Source organism: Mugil cephalus, chromosome 17 (assembly GCF_022458985.1).
Source record: "Mugil cephalus isolate CIBA_MC_2020 chromosome 17, CIBA_Mcephalus_1.1, whole genome shotgun sequence".
In the NCBI taxonomy this organism is placed as follows: Eukaryota; Metazoa; Chordata; class Actinopteri; order Mugiliformes; family Mugilidae; genus Mugil; species Mugil cephalus.
Window position 1 is genome coordinate 21,554,522 of NC_061786.1, and position 27,247 is coordinate 21,581,768.

Below are 27,247 nucleotides of genomic sequence, written 5' to 3' on the forward strand. Positions count from 1 at the left end.
TCTCATCTGCTTCATTTCCAGCAGCATTAGACAAAAAAAAAAAAAAAAAGTTTATTTAATTTCAATTTAAAAGGTAAATCAAAGGCATCCTGCACCAAAAAGGAAGATATTAAATTAGCAACTCGCTGGAGCCTTTTAGCTGCAGAATAAGCAGAAAGTTCTCAGTGAATATTGAAGCAACAATTCTGTTTCTAAATGCTGTGTGTTGGCTAGAAATATTAATTATGAATGGTAAACTAACATCTTTTTATAGGCTTCAGATTTTCTTTCTTTTTTTTTTTTTTTTTTTAAATCCCAGCTGATGAAACTCAGAACCCTGATTGCCCTTCAGCCAGGAACTCTTTTATCCTGCCATCGCTGCCGTCACATTGATAGAAATAAAAATAAAAAAACAATCCCACTGGAGCAGCTAATTGTTCCGTAGCACAAGCCACCAGTCGCAGATAGTTCCTCCACATGATGCGTATATTAATTACGAACGTGACAACGGGCGAAACACAGTTTCCGCCCTCATCGGTTTCTTTTAAACAAACCTCACCTTTATGTTTTTGGGTGGTGGATTTTGCTCCATTGAATCCGTAAAGTTTGTTTACTGCAGCCATTCTGATGCTCCTCCAGCTGCTTTTTTTATCCAGTAAATCAATTCTGCTGCTTTTGTGCTGCTGAAGGAGCTCAGCTTATGAAAAAGGATGTTGTCTGCATGCAGATTCCTCCTCCACACACATCCAGGCTGTGATGTGTGCAGCCCCGGTTCGGCTCTTTGCACCAGGATAAAGGAAGTTAATTCTGCCTGAATGCAGAACTGCTTTAAGTTTATTAAGAGTTTCAGTTACCCAGAGGGAGTATTGAGTCTTGAATTTTGGTTGCGAAGGAGGATTTTATTAGTACCTAACAAGACTTGTAGTAAGTGTAAGAGTTTGATATTTCATTTAAAGGCGAATCGGAGAGCGGTGAAAGCTGGATAAGTGACGCATCTAACTCCCAATCAAGGCCACATACTTTAACTCTCAGTTACGAACGAGTTTCTCTTTTTAGTTGTCATTTGCTCTCATGTGATGGCTGCAAAGAGCGGTCACGACAGAGCCTGTTTTTCCTTCTTCTTTTTTAAAAAATTGTGTTAATCGAGCGACTCTTTGCTGAGATTCATTCATACTTTAGCGGGTGTTATCGTTCCACTTTTACGCTTCAAACCGGTCCTATTTATACCATCCACTTGTAGTTTTTTCTCGTCATCAAAGATTTGCGTTTGATGTCGGGGCTTCACATAAAGTCCTGCACCTCCTCCACAATAAGTCACTTTCATATTCCGTTTCATCACTGACTTTATGAAGCACTTTCATTTTTTATTAATTTGCAATTATTATTTTTTTTTTCTAATGAACCCTTTGTTGCAGATAACATTATTCGGTTCAGTTCACAAAGAGCAGAAGTGGCTGCAGAAAGCTCTTGTGAAAGTCTGAATGTTTAGTCAAAGAATGTGAGAATGATGAGGTTATTCATGCCGGCAGCATTCAGGTAACAATTATGCAGCGTCTAAACCGTTTCCAGTCCTTGAACTCACCGGCTGCTCTCCCACCAGTTAAACAGTAGGAGTTTGATCGTTGCTAGTTTGCAAGAAATGGTTTGATTGATGTTAATTGTTTTAGTCGCAAATTCTCTCTGCAGAAGAATGAGAAGAATTTCTCCCAAATGTCAGACATGAAGTTTCAAATTTTGCTTTTTCTTTTCTGACCAGTCATTCATTCACGCTAATGTTCTGACTCCTGATCGAAAATGTTCGTTTAGTTAATATGAAGCTAGAATCAACAGCTAAACTTTACGTGGAAGGTTGGTTCAAAAGAAAATCTTCTCTGCAGTTCCTTCTTCTGACATTTAACATCTCAGTTTTATTTTTCTATGGAAAGTATAAAAGTGTAACAATGACGAGTTATGCACCGGCTAGAAACTTCCCCGTCTCCTCTGATTGTGAACGTCACAATTCCACCAAAGGAGGCGGAAGCTACGCGGAAGTTACGGTTTTCGTTCTGCGACGTGTTGCGATTCTAAACATTAGGTTATCATCAGATTAGATGACCTCGCTTTACTGCAAATAAGTGAGGAAACGAACACTCAGTGTGGACCAGAAGAAGACTAGATCGCCCGGGAGAAATGGGTACTGGGCAGCTGAGACGAAACAAGAAAGGTGAAGAAACATAAACATCTGTTCTCTCTTCTTTAAATCTTTTTCTTTTCTTTTTTTTTTTTTTTTTTTCACCTTTTTGCAAATCTGAACAGTTTCAAGTCTGTACCAAAATAATGACTAAAACCTTATGTAACCTTATGTCACCTTTTCTTTCATCTCTCCACAGGAGCAGCAAACTTACTGAAGACTGAAGATCTCGTAGAATCATAAGTCTGACGTGAAAACATCAGAGACGAATCTAAAAGAAGAGGCTGTGGTGGTGGTGGTGTTGTTGGGCATGGGATGCTGTGGCGGGAGGTGGGAGGTGGAAAGAGGAAAGAGGCCTGACTTTATATTCACAAAGCCAATACAAAAAAGAATTAAAAAAAAAAAAAAAAAAAAAAAAAAGTATTACTACACGGATGAAATGGAACCACTACAGCTCTTATAACTGTTACTACTCGTATCCAAATATTCCACAGAAATATAACACTCTGCATCATTCCAATGTATTCTGGTACTTTAACAAAATAAAATTATCACTGCTCCTTTAACAGCTTGTATTATTTTCTTCTTCCACACATCGAAAGTCACTGAGGCCTTAGCTTCAGCTCACTCTAGCTTGAACTTTCATTGAGTCATTTTCATCACCGCATGGCTAATAAATCATTTTAGCATTAAAACCAACAAACAAACTAATTTCTGTAAATACACGTTACCTTTTTTGCAAAGCGTTGTCACCACAATGTGCTTTTAACACAGTAACTAGCTGCTAGTCAGCTGAACAGTAGTGTGCTTCAGGCCTGTAACAACCAAGCTACGCAGGCTAGCACTGCTAACTTGTTTTTACACTAGTGCAGCTAACTGTTGCTAACATTTTCATTTTCATGTTGTTTAAGTTCATCCAAGGCTTTTCTTTCAGCGGATACATCTTAATTTAAATTAAACCCGTCTTTAAGAACTGAAGAAACTATTTTCAGAGAAACATCGACAAAAAAACTCTACAAGTCAACTTCCTTTAAAGTTTTTCTAGCTGCACCGTGACCTCCACAGACCTCTATGTCTTCTCTCTTTTCTGCTTTTGCTGTGATTTCCGTCGCTCGACATTTATTACGGAGCGGCTCAGTTCTACTGCCCTGCACTGTTGGAAGTAATAGAAACTCTGACGTCCAGATGTACGTTGTAAGTTTAAATTCTAGGCACTGTAACTTAACTCAGCAAATAAACACATTCTCCAAAATGTTAAAAAAAAAAAAGTTCCTTTTAAAAGTGGTGACTCAAGAAAAAAATGAGAGTTCAGCTCCTCCCGGCCCAGCTGTTACAACACAGACAAGCGTAGAGAGATTTGGATACAGGCTCATGTCCAGAGACCCATGCAGGAACTTAATGAGTTGGCTTCATCCACCAAGAGAACCGAGACGCCGTTTTTGATCGTCGGGATTTACTGTACAGAGAAAAAAAAAGAGGCTTTCTGTCGAGCTGTCTCTATAAACCGCCGTTCAGGATATCTTTATAAGGCGTCACGTATAGGGAGAAAGTGCCAGTGCTGTGTCAATAACAGCAATCAACAGCCTGGTATGGGATGAAAACACTGGGCAGATTAATTGGAAGCCGCCGAGGAGTTCAACAAGGGACCGTCCTCACAAACACAATGTGTGATTTTCTGCCGCGTGCGCCTTCAAGCTGAATTGGGCCACTTTACCCTTTACTTCCACCTTTCCTCTGGCAGCTCGCTGTAATGAGACAGAGGCCACCGGATTGTGTCAAACCTCTTTTGATTGTCCGTCCACACTCACAACCGTGCGCACACATCGAGCCACGTCGTCGCTGTTTGACTTCCTTTATGGGCTGAAGAGCTCGGAGACATATTTCAAACAAATGTTCAATTAGTTTTTTCTTTTTTTTTCTTTGACTCCCCCCCTCCCCTCGTTTTTTTCTTTTCATTTCCGTCACTATTTTTTCTGCTCGTACAACAACTGGCAGGTGTTTTTGTTCCGAGGTTTGTTTCTCCAGCACTTTGGCTCCGGACGCTTCCTCAAACCCGTTGTCTTCTATCCTCTGTCGCTCATTACACCCCTTCCTCTCTTCTTCTTCTGCTGATTATAATTCACATTATTTCCTTGTCCATTCTCATTTTTCAGCCTCCTCCTCTTCCTTTGGCCAAGGTCCATGTTATAAATCAGAGCAAAATGAGACGGTGCCTTGGCTTTGCAGTGATGGGAAGTACAATTACTCAAATGCAGTTTGAGAGTATTTTGCACTTGTGCAGCGTTATGAAATACCTTTTTAACTGTATTCCCCACAGATTACGATCAGATCAGGCGTAACATTAAAGGTAACATGACCACTTGCCTCATGTTACATACGTCTCCCTTGTGCCTCCAAAACAGCTGTGACTCAACAGTAGAATGGACGTAGGTCTTCTAAGGGTGTGTCCCTTTTAGTGGTTGGTCTTTGGGTCCTATGGGTTGAGGGGAGGGGACGTCTGTGGACCATCCCACAGAGAATTTGGAGGCCAGGCCTGTTCGTGTTTTGAGCTGTTGTTGTGAAGTGTTTGTGTCTGTGTTGAGATCATTGCTACGGGGCTGTTGTTGCAGCTGTTGCTGCTGCCAACAAGACAAAACTTTTGAGGAACCCATTCGATTTTTGGGGTCACAGTACAAAGTGTTGGCCATAGCTCAACTCTTAAATGTGGTATCTGGATGTGGAGGATGCCCTCCAGGTGCTTCTGAGATCTTGTTTAAGTTCGGTATCAAACATCTTTTTTGGACATTTATTTTTAGTCGTGACGGGTGTAGATGTAACTAAATTCCACGTATTCTTTGCCTGAGAGCTAAACTAACTAAAGACGAAACGTTCTGGCATCGCGATGGACAGTTCACAGGACAGTAGGTCGTCTGTGTTTACCTGTCACTGACCTCCGCGCTCTTTTTCTTCTTCCTCTTTCCCCAGCAACTGCTGAGGGAGATGCAGCAGATGGCCAGCCGGCCTTTTGCCACCATCAACGTGGCCTTGGAGACAGACGAAGAGCCGCCTGACCTGATAGGAGGAAACGTCAAGGTGAGTGCAACCTCTTCCTTGAAGCCACCCGAGCTGCAACCTCAGAGGTCTGGTTTTCGTGTGGGTCGACCGACGGGGCCGCCAGCCGGAGAAGCTCCATCTATCAATGCCAGTGCAGTTCATCTTCCCTCAAGTGGGAGCTCGCGGCTGAAGTCCGCCAGACAGCAGCTTGATTACGGTCAAACGCTGAAGTGATGCAGAGTTCTCGTGGCGTCTGCTTTTGCATCGTTTTCGAGTCTTTAAGTTGCCGTCATTAGTTTCCAGCAACCCGAGAGGCCAAATTGAGCTCACTCGAGGAGAAGAGTTTTAAATGTAGTGCAGGTCTAGTACACATAATGAGGGTCAACGCGGCGAACATTTGCCGGGACGGCGTGAAGGATGTGGAGGATGATGAAAAGCGGTTCGCCGATGAGTAACACCGCACATTATGCCAGTTATATCCAGTTATTGTGGACAGCTTGTGAATTCTAATGGGAATGAATTCAGTTAACCCCGGAGTTAAATACATGCAGATGAGAATAAGGTGATGTAGATTAGGACTATACTTAGAAATAAGATAAGCGCTTCGTTCCTTTTGTTTTGGAAAAAAAAAAATGAAATAAACAAATTCGACGCCTACGCGCAGGAAATGTTTGCTGGTGTGAGAGTAATGATAATAAAACAATAATAAAGTCAGGATTCATCTTAGAAAACAGCCTGTTTCTGGTGCATGGAGCCATCTGTGTTTTTGAACACAAGAGACTGAAGTGTGTGCGTTCTATCAGTCTGACAGCTTGTCGGAGCAAAGTCAATCATATAGGACGATGTGATATATGGTTTCAAAGGGAGTCTGTTATAAAAAAAGAAAAAATGTGTTTCTCGAAATGTTCCTCCAAATGTAGAATAGAGGCAATCTGGACCAGATCTCAGGGACTTGAGAGATCAGATCCCTGAGCACATTAGGAGGCGGTGGTGTGTAGTTAAGTGTTTCCTCCATCTCCAATGTCTTTATTTATCTTTAGTACCAGAGATTATGGTGCGTATGGAAACTTCCAGTGTGATGCATGCACATAAAAAGCGATCATTTTGCCTAGATTGGATATTAATGCAAGGTCTGAAATAGGCCCCAACTCCCTCCGTTACGTTTGGAGCTTTGGCCAACTTTTACTGATGGAGAGCAACGGACGAAAAAACTTTTGAAAAATGAATAAAGTGCTTGAGGCTGCCTCCCAAAGCGAGTCCCAATGTCTTCGTGGTAAAATGAAATAAACCTGTTCATAGCTTCAGGGTCATGGGAGGATCCATCTAACAGTCCATATTTTTAGCCAACACACAACATACGCTCATGCAAACTACTCAAAAGTCAACATTACGCTCCCTCTGGTCCTCAGCAATATATCAGCCACATCTACTTGGTTTAATTCATGGATTTGATTGCATCCTAGTGAAAACACTTCTTCCACATTAGCTTTCTCGTCACTGCAGACAGCGTTCTGATCCGTCTATTGATCCATCCTCACTCGTGAACAAGATGTGGAGATTCTTGAACTCTTAGAGGTAAGATCCTTACCTCCCCGACCCAGATTGGCCACTCCACCCTTCTCCGACTTTTCCGGATCGTGGCTTCAGACTTGGAGGTTCTAAACTTCATCCCACTCTCCACGCTTCACACATGGCTGCGAATAGTGGAAATAGCGACATCTAGTCCTGCAGAAACTCCTGTTGCTGCATAAAAAAGAAAGTTGTGCATCACCATAATCTTTCCGAGTTATTCTAGGAAGTGGACATTTTTTATTCGATAACCGTTTCTGAGGAGCGACTGAATGAATACAACATTCAGGAACCGTCTCTTAATCTTACATGGATGCGTTTATTATCTCAGCCAAGATAAAATATTGGAAAAATAAACTTTGCATCGCTGGAGTTAATGTGATCAGAGGAGAACTGATGTAAAGCAAAACTGTTATGAGTCCAAACTTTAAGCACTAACAATTTTTAAGTCTTTTCATGCTGCGGCGCAACAAAATCTACTTCAGCTTTTATCAGAATATCTCCAAAAAAAAGTCTAACTGACACTAACTGCGCCGCTCCATACGCTTATGTTAGATTTATTTCATTGCATTTACTGGATAAATTGGTTTTCTCCCTCAGTTACTTATAATCTGACAAATAGTTTGGCCTTTAGAATAAACTGACCTCATTCTTTTACCAACATGATTTAGCTGCAAAACAAATAAGGAGCAGATTTTAAATGGTGAGAGTGTGTCGTAGTAGATTGGAAATGTAACGGAATCATCAGAGCACAAAATAAAAGTGTGAGGGGAGGACGGGGGGCTGGTACTGAAGCAGTATAAAGGTAGATTTAATCGTAAAGGTCAAGCCGAGGTGCGATGGCAGTTGAGAAGACTTCATTACGGAGAAGAGCTGGACGTGGAAGCTGAGTGGAGCAGATTTAAATGTGGACACGGAGGCTGGAAGCGTTTGTGCCGAGTCGTGGACGGTCACGGAGCCGCGGGCCGGAGTATGAACCTGTGACTGCACACTCGCTGATGAATGACCTGGGAATGCAGATGTGGTGCAGAATTACAGGGGGGGGGGGGCTCCTGGGCTCCTGGGCTCTGACAGGGCCCATGCATCTCCAGGGGGTTCGGCTCACGAGCAGGTTAAGGTTACGCTGAGCGGCGGCTGGGGGGCCCCCCAGGAGGACGAGCAGCTAATCAGATCCCACCTGAACGAGAAGCTTCTTCACTTCTCTGCATCTCCTTCCTCCTCCTCCTTCCTCCTCTTCTTCTTCTCTCACTAAATATTCATTACCCTCGTTTTGTCTCTTGCCCCTATTTTCATATCTCATGTCTCTTCTCTTGTGTTTGTTTGTTTTTTTGTAATCATCCCTTTTGTCTTTCCTTTGCTTTTCCTTTTCTTTTCTTCCTTCGCTCATGTTTGTCATTTCCCTCGTTACTCCGTTCTGGTCCCTTCTGCGTTCTCGTTTCCTTCTATTTTACAATCATTGTTTTCGTCTTTTCTTCCTCCTGCTTCTGTTTTCTCTCTATTTTCCCAACACAATTCTGCTTCCTCTTCTTTTAATCAAATTTTTGTCCGTTTTGACTCGCGCTGTACTTTTTATTTCTGTCTTTTCTTCTCCTCTCCTCGTCTCCGGTCTGACATGCTCACTTTACCGTAGTGTTGCCCTCTAATTTACCAGCCCTCCACTGATGCTATCGGCCGTCTGGGGGTTTTCTGTCGGCCTTATCTGCAGACTCTCACCCTCTCTCCGTGTTCCTGTGTGTTTTAGTGTGGGTGTTAGCGTGCATGCTCACGCTGCGCTGTGCTGTAGAAAGAAAAGATGCAGCTTGCTGTGGAATCAGGCCGCCGCCCCCTCCTCCTCCATCCATCCATCTCTGCATTACCTTTTCTTCTCCCGGCTCCGCTCCTCTTTTCTTCTATTCTCCTCCTCATCCTCCTCCTCCTCCACCATCAGGGCAGGAGCAGCCCAGGAGCAGAGATCCAATTTAGATCTTCCTCCTCAGCCTTCTGTGCCTTCACCTGCTCAGACGGTGAGTGCGCCCCATCCTATCTCGTCCCTGCTCAGATTGAGCGACTCGGAGCCGGCTCTCCCCCCTTGTTTCCCTGCTGTTTTATCAGGATGCTACAGTAGTGTATTAAGACACGCAATCGCTGGTACAGGAGGCCCCGGCGCCGCACAGTGAGCTGGAGATCATTAAAGTTGTTTATAGTCTCGAAGGGAAGTCCAAACTTGCTCCCCAGATGAGATGTATTCACTCGGCCTCCGCCAAATGGAGCCCGTGGCCCCGGCATCACAGGCAGATGATTACCTCTGTGACGCCTTCCACCCTCCTTTTATTCATAGATACCGCGGGACCAGACAAAATCGGGGGCATACGAGGCGAGAAAAAAGCGCGGGTGGCGCGGCAGCGGGGAAGAAACTGTTCCTTCTCGAAACGTGATTGGGACGCGCTGTTATCACCACCACTTAAAAGTCTAGTCTGTTAAATTACAGGCTGATTTTTATGCCGGCTTTACAAGTTTCATAACCTTGAATTCCCTGATTGCTGGAGCCACAGGAAATAAAAAGTGAAAAAAGGTCGCGAGTCAGAACACCGGAGGAAACGCTCAGCTGGGACCATCTCAGATGAATACGTAACGTCTGAATCTACAATAAAAGCCTCTGTTTTTTGTTTTTACTGCAGGTTGTTTTTCAGATATTTTCTCTATGATATTTTGATGAAAGGAGGCAATTTTGAGCCTTTTCTGCAACAAGTGACACAGTTCTGCCTTTTAATGTCCTTATTTGCATTTAGAGCTAAGTTGTCTGTGAGCATCTTTCAGGAAGTGCAGAGTGTGTTTCTGCCTCGGTTGCATTGAGAGGAGAAAACGCTAAAGAGGCGTTAGAGTGAAGTGGAAGTGGAACGTTTTGTTGTTATCGTGTGATGTGTGAGAGATGCTGCAGGTAGCCACTGGTGACTCAACAAACGGAATGAAGCCGAGAGATGAGGCGGTTTATTTTTTGCATTTGTTCGCAGATGTTAAGCCTCTTTGCATGTAGACGTTCGAGTGTCCTTGTTTAAGTATGCATGCTTCCGTTTGAAGAATCTGCTCCATCGGTTTGCATGTCGAGTAGCGTCGGGCCTGAACAAGCTGCAGAAAGGGGGGGCGTGCACCAGTGTGATCACATTTTATCTAAGATACAAAAAAAAATAAGTCCCAGTTGAGTAAAACGCTATATGCACTGATCAGCCACAAGATTACGACCACTGACAGGAAAAGTAAATAACATTTAAACCATATTGTGACAATTCAATGTTCTGCTGGGAAACTTTTGGACCTGGCATTCATTCATGTGGATGTTACTTGGACATGTAGCCCCCACCTAGACCAGACCAGACCAGAAACTGATCAACATCCTGTTACCAGACACCACAACACCCTCAAAAGGCCCATGTCCATTATCTGATGAGTCACAACTGTTTTGGAGGCACCAGGGAAACCAACACAATATTAGTCTATTAGCCAGACGGTCATAATGTTATGCCTGATCGTTGTGTTTCCATGGCGTTTCATTTACATATCAGGCAGACAAAGCTTTTCCAAACTCATCAGAGCTAGCTCAGTGGCGGTGGCTGCGTCTGGTGAGTCGTAGCAACGGGGAAGTTGACTTGTTCGTGTTGCTGGTGGTGGCGGTGGGGGTAGTGGTGGTGGGGGGGGTTGATACCCGTTTGCTGCTAAACTAGAGATGAATGCAACGGATGAAAGCAGAGCAGCTGCCCACATCAGCTTGTATGTGTGTGTGTGGGCTCAGCAGCAACCCTTACGTGCTGGGCTAATTACTGGAGGTAATTTAACAAAACCTTTTGCCGCTCTGCCTGGCCGCTCTAGATAACTCTCCAGAGTGATGCTGTTGGCGAAGGTTGAGCGAGGGGTTGGGGGGGGGGGAGTGGGCTTCAACGCTATAAAACAAAGGCATCTGCATGGGGAATGTTATTAACATGCAGCTTCTGAAGAAGACCACAGGAAAAGACTCTTCCTGCAGGGAACATCTTAGGCAAAAAGGGACGCACGCACAAAGAGTTTAAACGGATGGATAATTGAATTTTTCAAGGTGTTGTGTTTTGTTTTCGCCTTTCCCCAAAATAAAGTAGACATGCGTGTTGAAGGAGATAAACGTATGTTTTGTTTGTTTGTGTGTGCGTGTGTGTTAAAAATGTAAAGGGAAGCACCTAGCTTACATCCCCCAAGTTGAAATTGAGGTTTCTACATTCGATGAAATTGTTTATTGTTTAAAAGGATCCAGATTAGCTGCCAACAAAGTGACGAGCTAATCTTCCTGAAGTCCACACAAAAAGACACAAAACAACAATGCATGAAATGCATATGACAATTACAGTTCATTTAACAATGATAATCTAAACCAGTAAAACTTTATTATACTAAAACATCCAGACATTTTCATAAAAAGTTATTGCATTCATTTGCTCATGACAGCTGGATATCAATTCTTGTGCCCAGTAATTTTACTTTATTGTTCTACCAGGTCCCCAAACAAGTTCAAACACATTTTTGGTGTAAATGACAGTTTCTGACTCGGTCCCAAGATAATTGATTTAGTTTTTGAGATGTTCAGTACCGATTTATTCTGTTTCATTCAATGAAAGACCATATATAACCCAGCTCATAAAACATTGTCAAGTTCATTGACAGTTTTTGCAGCATAATAAAATGTGGAGTCATCGGCATACAGTTGCTTTACACAACAGCTTTACACTTGTCGTTTGTAAATATGGTGTAAAAGAGTGGTCCCAGGCAGCTTCCTTGCGGGACCCCACAGTCTAAGACCTTAGAGTGAGACCAGCTGCCATTGTAATAAACCTTTTGTGTCCTACTCTTCATAAATATGACAGCAGTTTAGTTTAATGATGAGCAGATCAAGTTATCTTTCAGTTATCCACTTCCTTGAATCAATCATCTGTCATTACTTGATCAAATACAGACGAACGCTCAAAACGAGGCCTCTTAAAATCAAAACGAACCCATTGTCACATCCCAGCTCTCTTCCAGCAGGCAAACTTACTTGGCGTGCCTCTTCCCTCTGCAGATCGAATGAGATGCTGGTATTAGAAGAGAATTAAACACGAGAACTTAAGAGCAGCTGCAGCACTGGAAATTGAACTTGGCAGACGAGTCCTACGACAGCCCTAAGCTGTGAAATTAAAAGCTGCCGTTGTTTCTCCTCTTTTTCTTATTTGTTGTTGTTGTTGTTTTTTGCTCTTTTTTTTTTCAAAAGAGTACAGATGTGTGCAGGTTATCACTGGCTTTTTTCCAATTGTAAACACACACTCAATGAGAATTACATTCAGCCCGAGGCGAAAACAAACGTGCGGAGTGAAGGGGAAAAAAAAAAAAACAGCCCCGGTTGGACTGCTGGCGGCAAGGCCAAAATAATTGTTTCTTCTTTCCGTGTACCAAGGGATCGAGGAGCAGAATTAGCCGAGTGTGATATTGCACCACCCGATGTTATGTTGGAGCACTCGTCAGAATTTTTATTCCCATTTCTCAGCTATCCACATCAGCTGACTTTAATGACTTTCTGGCACTGTGATTTTGATAATGGGAAGTAATGATCCTCACAGTGAGTGCTTTGTTGTCTTACCTTGTTACAAAGTCATCACTCATTCATCACGCAAAACTGTGAGGACACTCAATTCATTATTATGCACTCTTTGTCCCACTGTATAATCTTTGTTGTGTGTTACACTGCTTCATGTAGCTGTCACGCAACTGTCAATCATCATGATGTGACATTCTGCTTCTCTAGCAACCAATAATTAACTAAAACGAAATTTATCCAAAGAAAATGGACACTAAAGCATATACAAACAGGATTAGTTTTACCTCCTGTGATTCAGATATTACCCCCTTACGTCTGTGTTTCATGTGGCGCATTCACATGGGATAAACAAACCTTGTGTTTTACTTAAATTCACGTTCCATTGTTCTGGCTCTACTACTTTCCATCTCACTCCACTGCATGTCAGAGACCGTTTTTATTAAATTATAATGGATGATAAAAATATATTTTTGATACAATTTATCCCAGAGAAGAAATTACCAACAACCTGGCGGGATTTAAATCGGACTCACCTATGCCGATGAACACACTAATGATTAATTTAATGGTTTTATCCATCTAAACGGGCAAAGAGTTCAGCGACATCTCGACTTTGCATCCAAACTTTTTTGAATTAGAGCACATCCTTCATGATTCTTAAGAGACAAGAGGCAGAAAAACACAAATCAAATAATAGTCGCAGAAAAATTTACCCCTGAATCACAGAGATGACGATTCGCACTTTATTATTATTATTATTATTATCAGAGGACCTCTGTGTTACAAGAATTATGGTAATTTGCAGTGTAATTTTTTTCTTACAAATTACAGACAAGGATGATTCGCCTGCGTTTAAGATCACAGACGACCTCCGTGATTATTAGAAATTACCGGAGGTCCCCAGGTAAAACTGCGAACAGGGCTTAATGTGCATCAGCATTATTTTAAATACCTAAAACAACAGAAACTGAACCCAACAAAAATCATCCTTGAAATACATCTGTTTTATGTCTTTATGCCCACTAACATGGAGGAGCTTACGATCTATACTGCAGCCAGCCACCAGGGCTAGCTTAACTGGCTTTGACTTTACTTTTGAGCAGTTGTCATGGCGGCCATTTTTAATACAGTCCATGCACGTCGTTAATAGTAGTTTTTCCTGTTTCATCTTTTGAATGACAAATACAAACTACTGCCACCTACTGGTATGAGTAGTTATTTCCTTCATGCAGCTGCAGGATGCATGCACTAGTTGACTGTTGTGGCGTGTTCAAGTTAAATTTTGTGGTCCAGAGGCAGCACTGACGGTTCATGTTGTTTCATTAATAATTCTTTTCTGTCTTATATCTGCTTTTCTCTTACTTTGTTGAAGAGAAAAGATATTCAGCCTGTCTCCTCAGCATTATGGAGAATTATAGTTATATTTCACCATATAACTAAGTCTTAATCACGTTTCTTCGAAACTTTAATGTGGTCATCAAAATGCTGAAGGCAGCGCCTCCATGGACGGCACAAGGACTCGGAAAGACAAACAAACGAGACAGAAGCCGAAGGGAGTGAAAGGAAATATGTTTCTTTAATGGGAAACATTATATGGAAGAAGGAGCTCTGGTTTCTCCTTGATAAGGTGCTTCTAAGTTTCTGCTTGTCTTGAGTCAAAGGTCACAGATTGCGACGCCGACTGGGACACACTCGTCTTCATTTTTAAAATAAACATGAGGAAAAAATTATGATGAAAAGAGGGAGCTGGAGAAGATGGAGAGTGTGTGAGTCGACGCAGCAGCGACCCGTCCTTTTTCTCATCTGTGTGCATTAGGTTCATTTCTCAAAGTCAGGGCACTCTTCCAGTCATTTATTGTTGAGATTCCAATGCGTTGGAGTGGAGAAGCAGCTCATTGTGCTGGTATCCGTCCAAACGTGTGTGTTAACTTGTGTGATGCTGCTGCTGTTGCTTGTTTGACTGCGGCGTTTCCAGGCGGCGAGTCCATCCCCCTACAAGCACATTTGTCTGCATCTGAACTCTTCCTCCTGTCAGTTCTTAAAGGGGGGGAGGTGTCGGGGGGTGTGGAGGTTGAATTGCTGCACGTTTGTGAGCGGAGGATCAACACGGCTGAAAATCGGTGCAAGCTCCGAGGCGGTGCACGCTAAAGTACACAACCTCCTAATAACCTTCCCTGTCCGAAGATGCATGACCGCAGCGAGGGCTCAGCTGCACCGAGCAATCATGCACATATTCAGGTGCACATTCATACCCCAACACGCTGCACAAACTGGAAGGGAACTGCAATATAGAGGTCTTTTCTTTTTTTATCTGTTAAAGTAAAGCCTTCTGGCGTTTCCTTCTGATGTGTGGAAGGGAGAAATAAAACACTGATCTAGAATGTGCTTGGAAATGAAACCGAAGGATTTTTGGAGGAATATTGAATTCATGCCATAGAAGAAGATCAGGACCAAGATGAAGCCATGTTTTTTTTCGATCTTGCATCTATTCAAACACTTGTTTGAACAGCTGTTTGTTTTGTGTCCCTCCTGGAAACTTGTCATCTGATCTCACCGCACGAGGGGAAAGCATGTGGAGAAATAATGGATTTGTTAGTAGTAGATAGAGAAATGGTTATTGGGAGCGAAAGTTTTTAGTTTTTAACAATAGAATAATTCCTATATTGATCCCTCATGGGGAAATTATTCTTCCTCATTCACACCATAGACGGTAAAATAAATGGTCCCCACGACACAAAAGTGAATCCAAAGCATGTGGAGCTCCACCTGGTGGCTGGTCGCAGTATAGGTCATAAACTCCGCCTCCTCCATGTTATGGGATGGGATTTCGACCAAACTAAAATACTATATAATTACTGTCATTTTAAAGTTGATCTAATCTAATGTTGATGCAAGTTTTGTTTTAGTTATTTAACACTATAGAAACAGGATGCAACATCATGATGACTGACTGTTGCTATTGACAACCACGCTCAGAGAACATCGCTCAGACTCTGGCTTGCAAGATGGAGCCGCCCGTATCCCTGGGATACTAGCAATGGCCAATAAGAGGAAGAGGATGCGTCAGCCATTTTTTTTCTACAGGCACAAAGTACAAAGTAGTAAAAAAAGAAGTAAAAATCTAGTAAAATAAAAATAAAATATCAATAAATATCAAGTAGAATAAAATAAAATAATACACATGTGAAACATCTAGTTAAAAAATATGAATAAATATCTAGTTTATTAAAATAAAATATAAATAAAAGTAGTAAAATTAAAATAAAAGTAAAAGATCTTGTAAAATCAGATAAAAATACAATATGAATAAATATCAAGTAGAATATAATAAAATGAAAATAAAATATAAATTAAAATCTATTAAAATAAAAATAAAAGTACAGAAAATCTAGTAAAATAACATAAAAATAAAATTCTTCCTGTTATTTGGCTATAAGGAATTTCTCTGAATTGCATTGAATTTAATTCCACTTCCTGTGATTCAAATTCCAATTCAACATCCTGTGGGGGCGGAGCCAATACAATTCTGATTATTCTAAAGAATTTAATTCCAGATTCATCCTGGTTCAGGTCAGTCTGTTCAGGTTGAGGCGCTCACATGAAGCACATGTATTCTGATTATTACTGAACCAGTTCATCCACAGCATTTAGTTCTAGTTGTTTATTAAGCAGATTTACACGTGTGTCATGAAAATTAACAACGAACTTGACCATTCTGTGAAGGTGAAGGCTCATCTGGAGGCGTTCACTTGCCTGTGTCCTTCACGTCTACACTCAACATGAACGTTGAGTATAATACGGTTTTTATGCCACATGTACGACATTCCTCTGAGGAGACCACACGAGTTAACCTGAGGGTGAACCTGAGGGTGAACAGCCATGTTGTAAATGTTAAAATCCTTTTTTTTTTTTTACTTCTAATTGACATGAGGCTTTACACTGACATGAGAACGACATAACCGGGGCTTTTAATGTGAGTGTGGTGAACACACACACACACACACACACACACACAGAGCAGATAAAGGAGAATGAAATGTCCTTCTCTGTCAAATCGCACCTGAACGCGGCAAATTGCACAGATACACGCGCACGTAAAGAGGTAAACATCTGTAGGAGCGTAAAGAAACGCAGAGTATCACTAATGTTACACCTTCAGCTGCGGCATATCCACACACACACACACACACACACACACACACACACACTTACATGCATACACACACTTACATGCATACACACACCCAGAGGCAACCAGGTCTTTGTGCCACCTCCCTTGCTACCTGTGTGACAGGCTGTGCATCCTGCTGGTATGAAAGGTAAGCCTCAGAGACGGAGCACAGAATAAATGTGTAAAATGGGTCAGAGCCTGAATATCATTACTGCCCCGCTCCCCATATGTAAGCTTCCTCTGGTTGTGTGTGTGTGTGTGTGTGTGTGTGTGTGTGTGTGTGTGTGTGTGTGTGTGTGTGTGTGTGTGTGTGTGTGTGTGTGTGTGTGTGTTAGAGGAATGAGCTGTGATGAATATGTGCGTGGGAAATAAAAAATAATAATAATAAAATAAAAAAAAAAAGGAGAGAGAGCGAGTCCCACTTGGGGCATTAAACTCAACTCTCCCGAGGATTGAGGCCGATGTGTGTGTGTGTGTGTTTGTGTGAAACCATACCGCTGCCCGAGAGAGTGCGACGCAGGAAGTTTATCTGTATGCAGGCAACACGGTGGCATTCTCCGTATCATATCCTCCGTCGAGGTAAAGCCATGAATATTGTACGAGGCAGCAGCAGCAGTCGATCCGGACGGAGTTTACAGGAGGAGGAACTCGTTCCCACATATGGATGAGCTGCTGATAAACAGCAGATATTGGTATCGGGGAGTCGGGTGTGTCAGACGGCCCCGTGGCGACACCAACCTCCACGTGATACCCGGCCGCTGCTCACTCTGCACACATGCGCTATTGTCGTGAAATTGTGCGCAGCAGGGGGGATTTTTTTTTTTTTTTTTTTGAGCGGGTGGGGGTAATTTGTTCCTCCAGATTGTGTGTGTGTGTGTGAGTGTGTGTCAGCGGGGGATAGAAAGGTGTTTTTCTTTCTTTTTTTTTTATAGTTTTGTACAAGTTGCTGACACAAAGAAGAACAGAAAGCCTCTGTTATCTTTGAAAATGGCGTTTTTTTTTTTTTTTTTTTTTTGGAGGATTGTGAAGTGTAATACTTATTTCTGTCCGTCTCTTTTTCCCTTTTCTTCCCACAGTCCGTCCCGAAACCCATCGCCCTCGAGCCGTGTTTCGGCAACAAAGCCGCCGTGCTCTCCATCTTTGTTCGGTTACCCAGGGGCACCGGCGGCATCCCTCCTCCGGGACAGTCTGGTAAGACGCCACCGCCGCTCATTCCTCCTCTTTTTCATCTTTTCTTTGAGTGTTCCTCGCCTGTTTTTTTTATTTATTTATTTTTATACGAACGTCCTTTCCTTGATCTGACTTCCTTCCTGTGTCTGATGTTGTGTAGCTGTAGGTGCAGTCAGACCCTGACAGGTTTCAGCCTCAGACTTTTCCCACTTCACGTACTTTTTCTTTTGTTCTCCTTCACTGGCTTCTTCATGATCCAGACGCTGGTACACACAACAAAAACTCCACTTTTTTTTTCCTTACAAAGTTTAACTTGTGAATGATACACACCGATCAGCCACAACATTAAAACCAGTGGAAGAGGAAGTGAATTGATCTTGCTTCTGGGAAACTTTTGCACCTGGAATTTATTCACAGCACAAGGTGTTGACCTGGCCTCCAAATTCACTAGATCATAAACTGATCAAGTACCTGGGGAAAGGATCAATCAACCAACAACATCCTGTTTCCAGATATTACAGGACTCTCTGAGTCACAACTGTTTTGGAGACGAACATGATATTAGGAAGGTGGTCATAATGCTATGCCAGATCGGCCCTGTTAAAGCCGTAATACTTTCAGTTTTATTTCCCAACATTTTTGCATAAAATGTGTGTACCCTCAGTGACAGAGGAGCAGAGCTAGGGATTATGGGATATGGAGTCTTAAATTACCAATCACACTGACTGTAGTGTCTTTGTTTGCAGACTTGATTCTCGTCTCCCGTCTCTTCTCCTTCTTATCTGTGACGTCACATTCATAGTCTGTTGTCTTTTCTTGCATATCCTCCCTCTTTTTTTTTTATTTTATCTATTTTATTTACTTTGTTTCATCCTCTGCTCTGTCTCTTGCTCATTCTCCATCTTTCTGAATGCCGCTTCCCTTACCTTTTTTTTTCCTTAAAAGTTTTTTTTTATTTTTTCCCGCTTCCCCTCCCTGTTCCATCAGTGTTTTTATGTAGCCTGTTTGCCTCCTTTAGTTCCAGTCCCCAGACCGTCAGCACGCCTTAGGCTCTTATTAATTACCACGCAGTCCTTTTGTCATGACAAAACTGCCTCTGCTCTCGGCGGAGTTTCCCTCGGGCGGCTTTAGTCGAGGCCGTGTTCGCCGTGTTCCTACCGTCTCCCTGCGCCCGTGGGGGGGGGGGGGGGGGGTCTCCTGTTAAAAGCGCTTTTAACTCGTCTGCTCTTCCCTTCACCTCCTTCCAAAATGGCCGCCCCTGTAAGTTTGCCACGTGTTTAGATTATCTCTGATACGTACGCGGGCCTCATTTGCGCGGTTGGAGCCGCTCGCTTTGCGATCAATGAGCGAGCTAATGGCCGCAGAGGAGCGGAGGACGCGATCCTAGCTACAGCTTCTCCCCTCTGAATTTGTATTTCGCCGTCAGCTATGTGCTGCTTGATCGGGGTAAACGCATCCATCATCGGTGATAAATGGAATTTATTGGAATTTCATGGCTCAGGGAGTATTAATACATGCTAATGAAGTGTGGTGGGAGCTAATGATTGCCTGCGCTGTGAGGGTCTGATTGCAGCACCGGTGGACGTGGCTGGGAGTTCACACGGTTTATACACCGATCAGCCACAACATTAGGACCAGCGACAGGAGAACTGAATAACATTTAAACCGTATTGTGACAGTTCAGTGTTCTGCTGAGAAACTTTTGGGTCTGGTATTCATTCATGTGGACGTTACTTAGACATGTAGCGCCCACCTAGACCAGACCAGACCCCCCCACCCCATAGCAATGACACTCCTGGATGGCAGTGGACACACACACAAAAAAATATAAATATAAACAATAAAAACAGGTGACCTGGCCTCCAAATTCACTATATTACATTATTATATTCACAACATTAGGAAGGTGGTCATAATGTTGTGGCTGAATGGTTTCGGCAGGGCAGCTAGCAGAGCTGTGACTGTGGTGTTTAATGCGTCTTTATCTCAGTGAGCTGAAGTCGCCTGGTTTATCTTTGGGAGAAAATAAACGTGGAGGGGAAGGAGAGAGAGATAGAGGCTGATCAATCAGAGTCATTTAATTAGGACGTGATAATCAGCTGAATTAACCGGGATGTTCTAGTTTTAGGTATTTTTTTCCTTAAAGCTGCAGTTAGTTAGAAGATCCAACAACAAAAAAAAAAAATAGGTTTAAATATTTGTCTTAAAACTTTTTTTTGGTCCTTTCTTTGTGAGTATGTTGATTCCATTTCTGCCCATGAGCCTTTGTCTCAGGTGACATTCATTCATTCATTTATTTATTAATTTATTTATTCATTCATTTATTTATTCATTTATTTATTTATTTATTTATTGAGGATCCATTAGCTGGTACCGTAGTCCTGCTGCCGGGCTTTAAGATCAGTGAACTCAGGTCAGATGTTGGACCCAGAGTTCAGACCAAACAGGGCGAAGCAGCTGAAGTGAACGTCTTTTTAAATCCAGGCTAAAAACTTTTCCTTTTTACGAGTGTTTATGAGTGAACTCTGTTCATGCACTTTAACATTTTGATTTGTGATCAATTTAAAGAAATTCTTCACTCTTATTTTATGTCCTACTTTTCTCTTCCCTCGATGTCTTTTTATTGTTCTTGTCATAACTTGTTGTTTTTCTTCATTGTGTGAAATGAAATGTGCAGATTAATGATACGTGCACTCAAACAGAGCAGAGACATGTAATAATAATGTAAGAATGTAATGAAATGGGGCTTTTCTGACTGTGACAAGTCAGAGTTACGTACATTTAAATGAATGCACCGTCCCTTTGAACCTGGTAGAGGTACTTTGCTGGAATATAGTCCCAAGTATTTGTACTTGAAGTTTATTTATCACTTTTGCAAACGGCTAATGGCTACACTACAGCACTTATGCTAAGCTAAAGCTAACAGCTGCTCTGCTGGACATTTTTTCTCAATTATCCAACTCTTGGAATACGGTGAGTGACTAAATTTAACATATGGGTGGTGCATCCCTTCAAATATTGACTGATTATTATTTTTTAAAACAAATTAAAGAATTCCCTTGATGAAGCCAGTGACGTGAAGCCGTCTGTCCTCCTCCCTGTGTGTCTGCAGGTCTGGCGGTGGCCAGCGCGTTGGTCGACGTCTCTCAGCAGATGTGTGTGGGCTACAAGGAGAAGTCTGGAGGCCTGAGGAGCCGTAAACAGCACCCGACAGCGCAGCCCTCCACCTGCATCTGACCACCCCACCCCCACCCTCCCCGCTCCCCGCTCCCCCTTCCCCGCTCCTCTTCTACCGCCCGACACCGACGCTCTCCCATCGGCCTCCCGCCTCGGCCCCCTCCGTCAGAGACTTCCACCAGCTCTGCTCTGGCAGGGAGAGGTGCATGCTGGGACGTTGTGGAGAGGGGCCGAGCCTCGTGGACGGACTGACGTCTCAGCGGCCTCCCCCTCCCTCTCCTCCTGCAGGATATTTGGGTCCTTTTGAACTGAATGACAGAAACTGGACACGGAGGGAGGGATGGAGGGAGGAAGGGAGGGATGGAGGGAGGGACAGAGCGGGTGCTTACTCCTCCCCCCTCCCCTCTCCTTAAAAAAAAAAGAAAAACATTTTACATTCGTCGACACCGCCTCGTTAGAGTCGAGGCGGCCACGGCTTGCTGCTAGAAGAGATCCTCGTCTCGTAGGTTTTGAGAAATCCAGAGACTTTGCAACCCTCGATGTTTTCCTTTTTTTTTTTTTTTTTGATTTTTGATTTTTTTTTTTTTTTTTAAGTTATTGTTGTTCTTTGTTCGGTGTTGATGTTGTTTTAAAGGCAGGAACAAAATGCTTCACTGCACATGCACACACTAAACATAAATCACACACTTCCCAAAAACCAAAACCCCATTTGTAGCCCGTTGGCCCTCGGTCTGGCCCCATGTCTGGCTCCCGTCTGGCCCCCGTCTGGCCCCCGTCTGGCCCCCGTCTGGCCCCTGGTCTGGCCCCTGGTCTGGCCCCTGGTCTGGCCCCTGGTCTGGCCTGGTAGCGAGCTAACAGCATGTTCAGTCTTCCTTTTAATAAGGAGGTTGTGACGTTTCTGTTCTGCCTCTGTATCTCCTCCTCCCATCTCTCTCTCTCTGGCCCCGCCCCCTTCTTAGAAACACCTCATTGCACAATTGAAACTTTTCCAGATAATAATTACTCCTCCAGCTACGTCGCAGGTATGCTAGGAGCTCTGTCTCAGACACAGACAGCTGGCGGCATTGGAAGCCCTGCGGTGTTTGTCCTCTTGCCTCAGCCTCATGTGGAACAGGCTTCCTATAGATCGGACCGATTGACTGGAGTGATTATTCTGAAGCCGGGGGGGCGACCTTTCAGCTTCTGTAATCGTTGCCCTAAGAAATCCATGGCCTCTAATTACAGCTCCCTTGTCCCCCGGTTTCATCTCCCCTCCCCTGTCTTCGTCGAAACGCCGCCGTTCGATGGCGATTGTTTCCATCTGCGTCGGCCCAATTAGCTCCTGCAGCCGTGACGTCCGTGTTCGTATCAATGCAGCTGCAGCGGAGGCTTTCAATGGTACCGGGCTCTCAGCGGGAAGGAAGGGCCTGCTCCCCCGGTAGCACCTTTCTTCCCTAAACGGGACGTCTGAAGTGGCCACATCCTGCAGACAGAAAGAAAAGAACATCACCTTTTCCTTACATGATCTCCTCGCCTCGTCTCTCGGGGCTTTTTCCCGTATTTGTGCGAGTTTGCTCTAAAGCCTTTTTCTATTTCCTCCACATCTCTTCTTATTTATCTGCTGTACCTGCTCGGCCCCTTATCTGAAATCGCTGGTTCGCTTTTTTTTTTTTTTTTTTTTTTTTATTGTTTTAAGAAGCACTGCCTCTGCCTTTTTGTCAGCAGTGGGGAAAATGAGGGAAGAATAAAAAAGAAAAGAGCGGCTGCTGGTTGGAAGCAGCTGAAGTAGCACCAGGAGTTTTCTTTTTTAAGGCTGTCAGATTTGAGTCTCGTGCCGTTTCATCTTCACTCCACCGGTCTTAAAATAGATCGTTGTTCGTCATCTTTGCAGAATACGCCGTCTACAGTGGCGCACTACCACCACCACATAACACCTGCAGGCCTTTGACTGGAGGCGCAGACAAACACCAAGACCGAAGAAAAGGTTATTAAGTCGCCGCCCTCGGAGTTCCAGCGGTAATAGAACAATTTAATAAGTGGCGTTTTTTTCTTTTTTTTCCGGTTCCAGGCTCCTCTCTCCCTCTCTCACACGTGCTCAACGCCTGGTTAAAGGCCACACTTTTAGCACCCGGGAAAAGGTCAGAGCAGGAAGCATGAACAAAGTTGACATTCTGTTATTATAGAGCAGCGCAGCCCCACTCGGCGAAGCACCGCGGCGTTAAGGAGCCGCCTCCATTCGTCAAAGCACTTCACTTGCACTTTGCGTTATCAGGTTTTTCTTTCCTTTTGTTTTTACTCTTCCCTCCATTAGAGTAATGTTTATCAGCCTTCCGTTCTGTTGCATCTGCACGTGACGGAGTAGGATCTTTCATTTAACACCTGTTCCTCAGGTGTGCACCAGATCTCCAACAACCATTCTGAAACCAGAAACCGTTTCTTTCTTTGGACGGTAAAATATCACACATCATGTTTGCAGGCTCTGTGGTTAGGAAGGGAACTCTGTATTTGTGTGTTTTGTTTTGTTTTTTTTAGGCCCCACTCCAGCTGACTCCAGTTAAATTCACTTTGCAAAGAGACCAAATGAAATAAAAGCTTCAGTTCGTTTGTGATTGTTTCAAATAAAAAGACGAAGCAAAAACCCTGAGAGGAAGAAACCAGGGAAGCTAGAATTAATTCCTGACCCCGTCTCTGTCTCCGCCATGTTCATGTTTAACACAAGGCACAAGCTCTAACCCGCTTCATTGCGTTCTCCTCTTAACAATACGCGGCGATGGGATTCATGACCACGTCTTTAATCGCCAGATCTCATTTTGCGAAGGAACTGTATGGATCTGTTGTACGACTGATTCCACAAGAAGAGAAGATTGTGTTGTTTTTTTCTTTTGTGTATTTTTTCTTGTTTTATTTTCTAAATGAATGTAAAATGAAAAATCGTGGAACTGGAACACACGGAGGTTTTGGAGGTGTGACTGTGAGTCTCTGTGCGGGTGTCTGGGGCGGTGCAGTGATCCTTTCAGTTGTAAACGTGTAAAGACGACGGGTGATCTCCTCGGCGCACATCCTCCCTCTCAACACATTCGACGCCGGGTTTCCTGCACAAGTCGTCAAACTTTTAAAGATTTTTAACTTCACTTCCCAACTTCCGAGGTCCCCCTACACAGGCAGTTCCATTTCTCTCCTTATTTATTTCTTTTTTTGCTGATTAGGCGTCTTCTCGGGGCTGTGTGGGCGTCCACATTCAACCTAAAAATCTGAATCATGCTGTTGTTGACTTTACCAGCTTCCTGATCCTTTTCGGTGCTGCCTAATTAATTACAGTCCTGGGCTTCGGGCCTGGACTCTGGACTCTGACAGGATAAATTTGAGTCTTCCTGCCACATGTATCTCCACACAACCTGAGAAGAATCCAATTACAGACACACTGACGCCTCCCAGGCTTGGTTTGGTTCGCTTTAGCTGACAAACTCCTAAGCCTAGCTAAGGTTTTTTTTACTGTCTGGTTGCAGCGTTAAAGGTGCCCATCTTTGGAGGTTTGACCAATGAGTTGAATGCATTTTTATTTTCCTCATAAAACATTTAAAAATCGTCCATTTTTTATTTTTTTTTTTTAAACCATACTTTAAGATCAAGGGGTGTTAAACTCATTCAGCCCAATTTGATTTCAGGTGATGCCGAACCTGTAAGATAGGAGTGTAATAACCTATCATTAATGACAACTTCCAGATTTATTCCATTTGCTTTAGTGCAAAGAAGAGAAGGAATTAAGAGACTGTTTTGTGCCGTTGGGTTAGTGTAAAACTGTGTCTTCTATGTAACTTTCACGCTTTGCAAATTCATTCTGAGCGCCGGATTAGACCCTCTGGTGGGACAGTTTTAGCCCGCGGGCCGTATGTTTGATACCTGTGCTTTAGATCTATTTATTATTATTATTGTTATTATTATTGCTGCATTTCTCGGCTCATTACTGCCCCCTATAGACGAGGAGAATAGCGTGAAATCATGCATGTCATCTCCTGCTGCTCCATACTGACACCCAAGTGTCAGAGCCTCCACGGGGCACCTTTAATCTGCCTCCTCATACAAACCCGACATTTTCCACGACCAAACCGGTGGGAGGCGTTTTTTTTGTTTGTTTGTTTGTTTGTTTTTTTATTGTGAGGAAGCTTTGCTGTCCTTAAAACCCCATTCTTGCTCTGAGCCTGGACGCTGCTGCTGCTGCTGCTGCTGCTGCTGCTGCTACCTTCTTGTTTTGTTGGTGCATCCGTTTTAAATATTGTTTTGAGGAACGGTGGCAGGAGCAGAGCTGCTGGCAGATGATGTTTAGCAGTAGGTGGAACAGAACTCCCACACAGGATCAGCAGCTTGTACCTTCGGCTGTGCCAGCGTGGCCTCGAACGCTGAGGAATAACTGAGAATGTGGCTCTAATGTGTGTCTCAAGCCTTCAAATCCAAACTTAAGAGCACAATACAAACCTTTTTTTTTTTTTTTGCTCTGTGCAGAGAGAGCTGGTGCTGGGAGGTTGCTCTTTTTTTTTAAACCATCAACCCTCTTGGTAAATGTTGCGTTACGGGGATTCCTAAAGTTCAGATTTTCTGGATGATTACTTCTCGCCAACATCTGGAGCCGCCCGAGTGTGAAGTGTCTGAGAGGGAGGGTTTTTGCAAAGGGAAACGCGTTTGTCACTGTCACTGCCCTCGGTACCTGGAGGCTCAGATCTGATTCATTCTGGAGGAGATGGGCAGCTTCCTCTTTAACAGTGGCCTTACTTCTGCTTTAACCTCAGTATTAACTGGTAGAAATGAACAGAAAATACGTATTTATAAAATGTGATCAGTCACTGGAGAAGATCCTAACACTCAGAACAGTAAATGCTCCAATACTCGGGTTAAAGCTCCAGAATAAGGCCACTGTAAACTCAAACTCAGCCCTCAAACTCTTTTTCTTTCTTTCTTTCTTTCTCTTTGTACAGTGGCATTATATATATTGAGGAAGTAGTTTGTTAATATGTATAATTTAGCAGTTGCTGCAGTTTTTTTTGTAAATAATGAGAAAGTATTGTGAATGACATTTGTTGAATGATGGTTTTAAAAAAAAGAAAGAAAGAAAATCATTTATGGCGAAACCTCTCGGAGCTTTTAAAAAAAACAATGTGACTACAGTACATAGCAGATTTTGTATGTTAAGGCAGCAGCGTATGATGAACAAGCATTATTACTACGAGCTGATGAAAAACTACATGTAAAACTTGAGGATAATAGCTTACTGACCTTGTAATTACGGATGTACATAAAAGAATGACAGAACATTTTTGTCTATTATTAAATGTGAAAATCCACTTTTTTGGCTGTTTGTGTCGACATTTAACTGAAATAATTTAAACGTCTCCTGTGGAATGTCCTTCAGGTGAGTATATTCATCTCAGCTCTAAAACTACTCACTCATGTCTCCTAAACTCTACATATATAAAGATACAGCAATCAGGCATAACATTATGACTACCTGACCACCTTTCTAAGATTGTGGAGACTTATCTGAGAATGGGGGGGGGCTTTGAGGGAAGGGGCCACTTTGGATCATCCTATAGACACTTGATCAGTTTGGGATTTAGTGAATTTAACATCCAAATGACCAAACAATTCCCAGCACAGCGTTAAATTGTCACTAAGATGGCAGACTTTATTCACTTCTCCTGTCACTGGTCATAATGTTATGGCTGATCATTGGTTTCCATTTTTTTTTTTTTTTTTGTACTGTGCATCATAGTAAAATAATAATGACTAATTCAACTTGGTTTTTACAGTGTGTTCAACCATGTGATAAGCAACAAGTTATAATTAGAGTTCCTGCAGCTCCAGTTTCAGCACCATGGACAGAGCATCCAGCCTAGAATGAATATCAGGTCCAAAAGTTTCCCATCACAATTTTCACAATGATCAATGTTTTACTTTTTACTTCTGTCAGTGGTCATAATGTTGTGGCAGATCTGTGTACAGGCTCCATATAACATCATCCAAAGGTTTTTACCAAGAGCTGTTTCGATGCTCAATGTGGTGCCTCAGTATGTTGGACGCCATTTTGGCTTTTCAGTAGTAATGTATAACTCAAAAGTTACCGTTCCCTTAATTTCCATTGAAACCATTTTTTTGTACAAGGCTGTAAAACATGTTTGTTTCTCCTCTAACTCTGGACATTTTTAACTCAGAGCTTAAGCTGGATTGACTTGACCCTTTTCTTTCTTTCTTCCTTCTCATTCTTTAATCCTGATCCTGATCACTGTTATAGTCTGAACCCTTTCCCCTGTAGTCAGCTGATAATGAGCCTCTTATTCTTTTAATTATTATTATTATTATTCCTCCTCCTTCACATTAATGCTGTTTATGAACCGTCTTCCTGCTCCTCGTCGTCTGGTTCTGAGTAAAGCAGAGG

The 27,247-nt window shown here is 42.9% G+C and overlaps 1 protein-coding gene across 3 annotated transcripts in view; it reads left to right on the forward strand.

Annotated features, from left to right (window-relative positions):
• atrn (attractin) overlaps nucleotides 1–26,156 on the forward strand; it is a 141,115-nt gene extending 114,959 nt beyond the window's left edge. For 2 of the 3 annotated variants that reach the window (XM_047611277.1, XM_047611278.1), the window contains exons 27-29: nucleotides 5,114–5,221; nucleotides 17,571–17,685; nucleotides 20,777–26,156. In XM_047611277.1, coding sequence (XP_047467233.1) covers nucleotides 5,114–5,221; nucleotides 17,571–17,685; nucleotides 20,777–20,901 — 348 coding nt within the window. In that variant the 3' untranslated portion in view covers nucleotides 20,902–26,156. Of the gene's footprint in view, nucleotides 1–2,348; nucleotides 2,716–5,113; nucleotides 5,222–17,570; nucleotides 17,686–20,776 lie in introns of those variants that run through there. The other variant, XM_047611280.1, reaches the window with a different exon arrangement.
• Nucleotides 26,157–27,247: the final 1,091 nt, after the last annotated feature.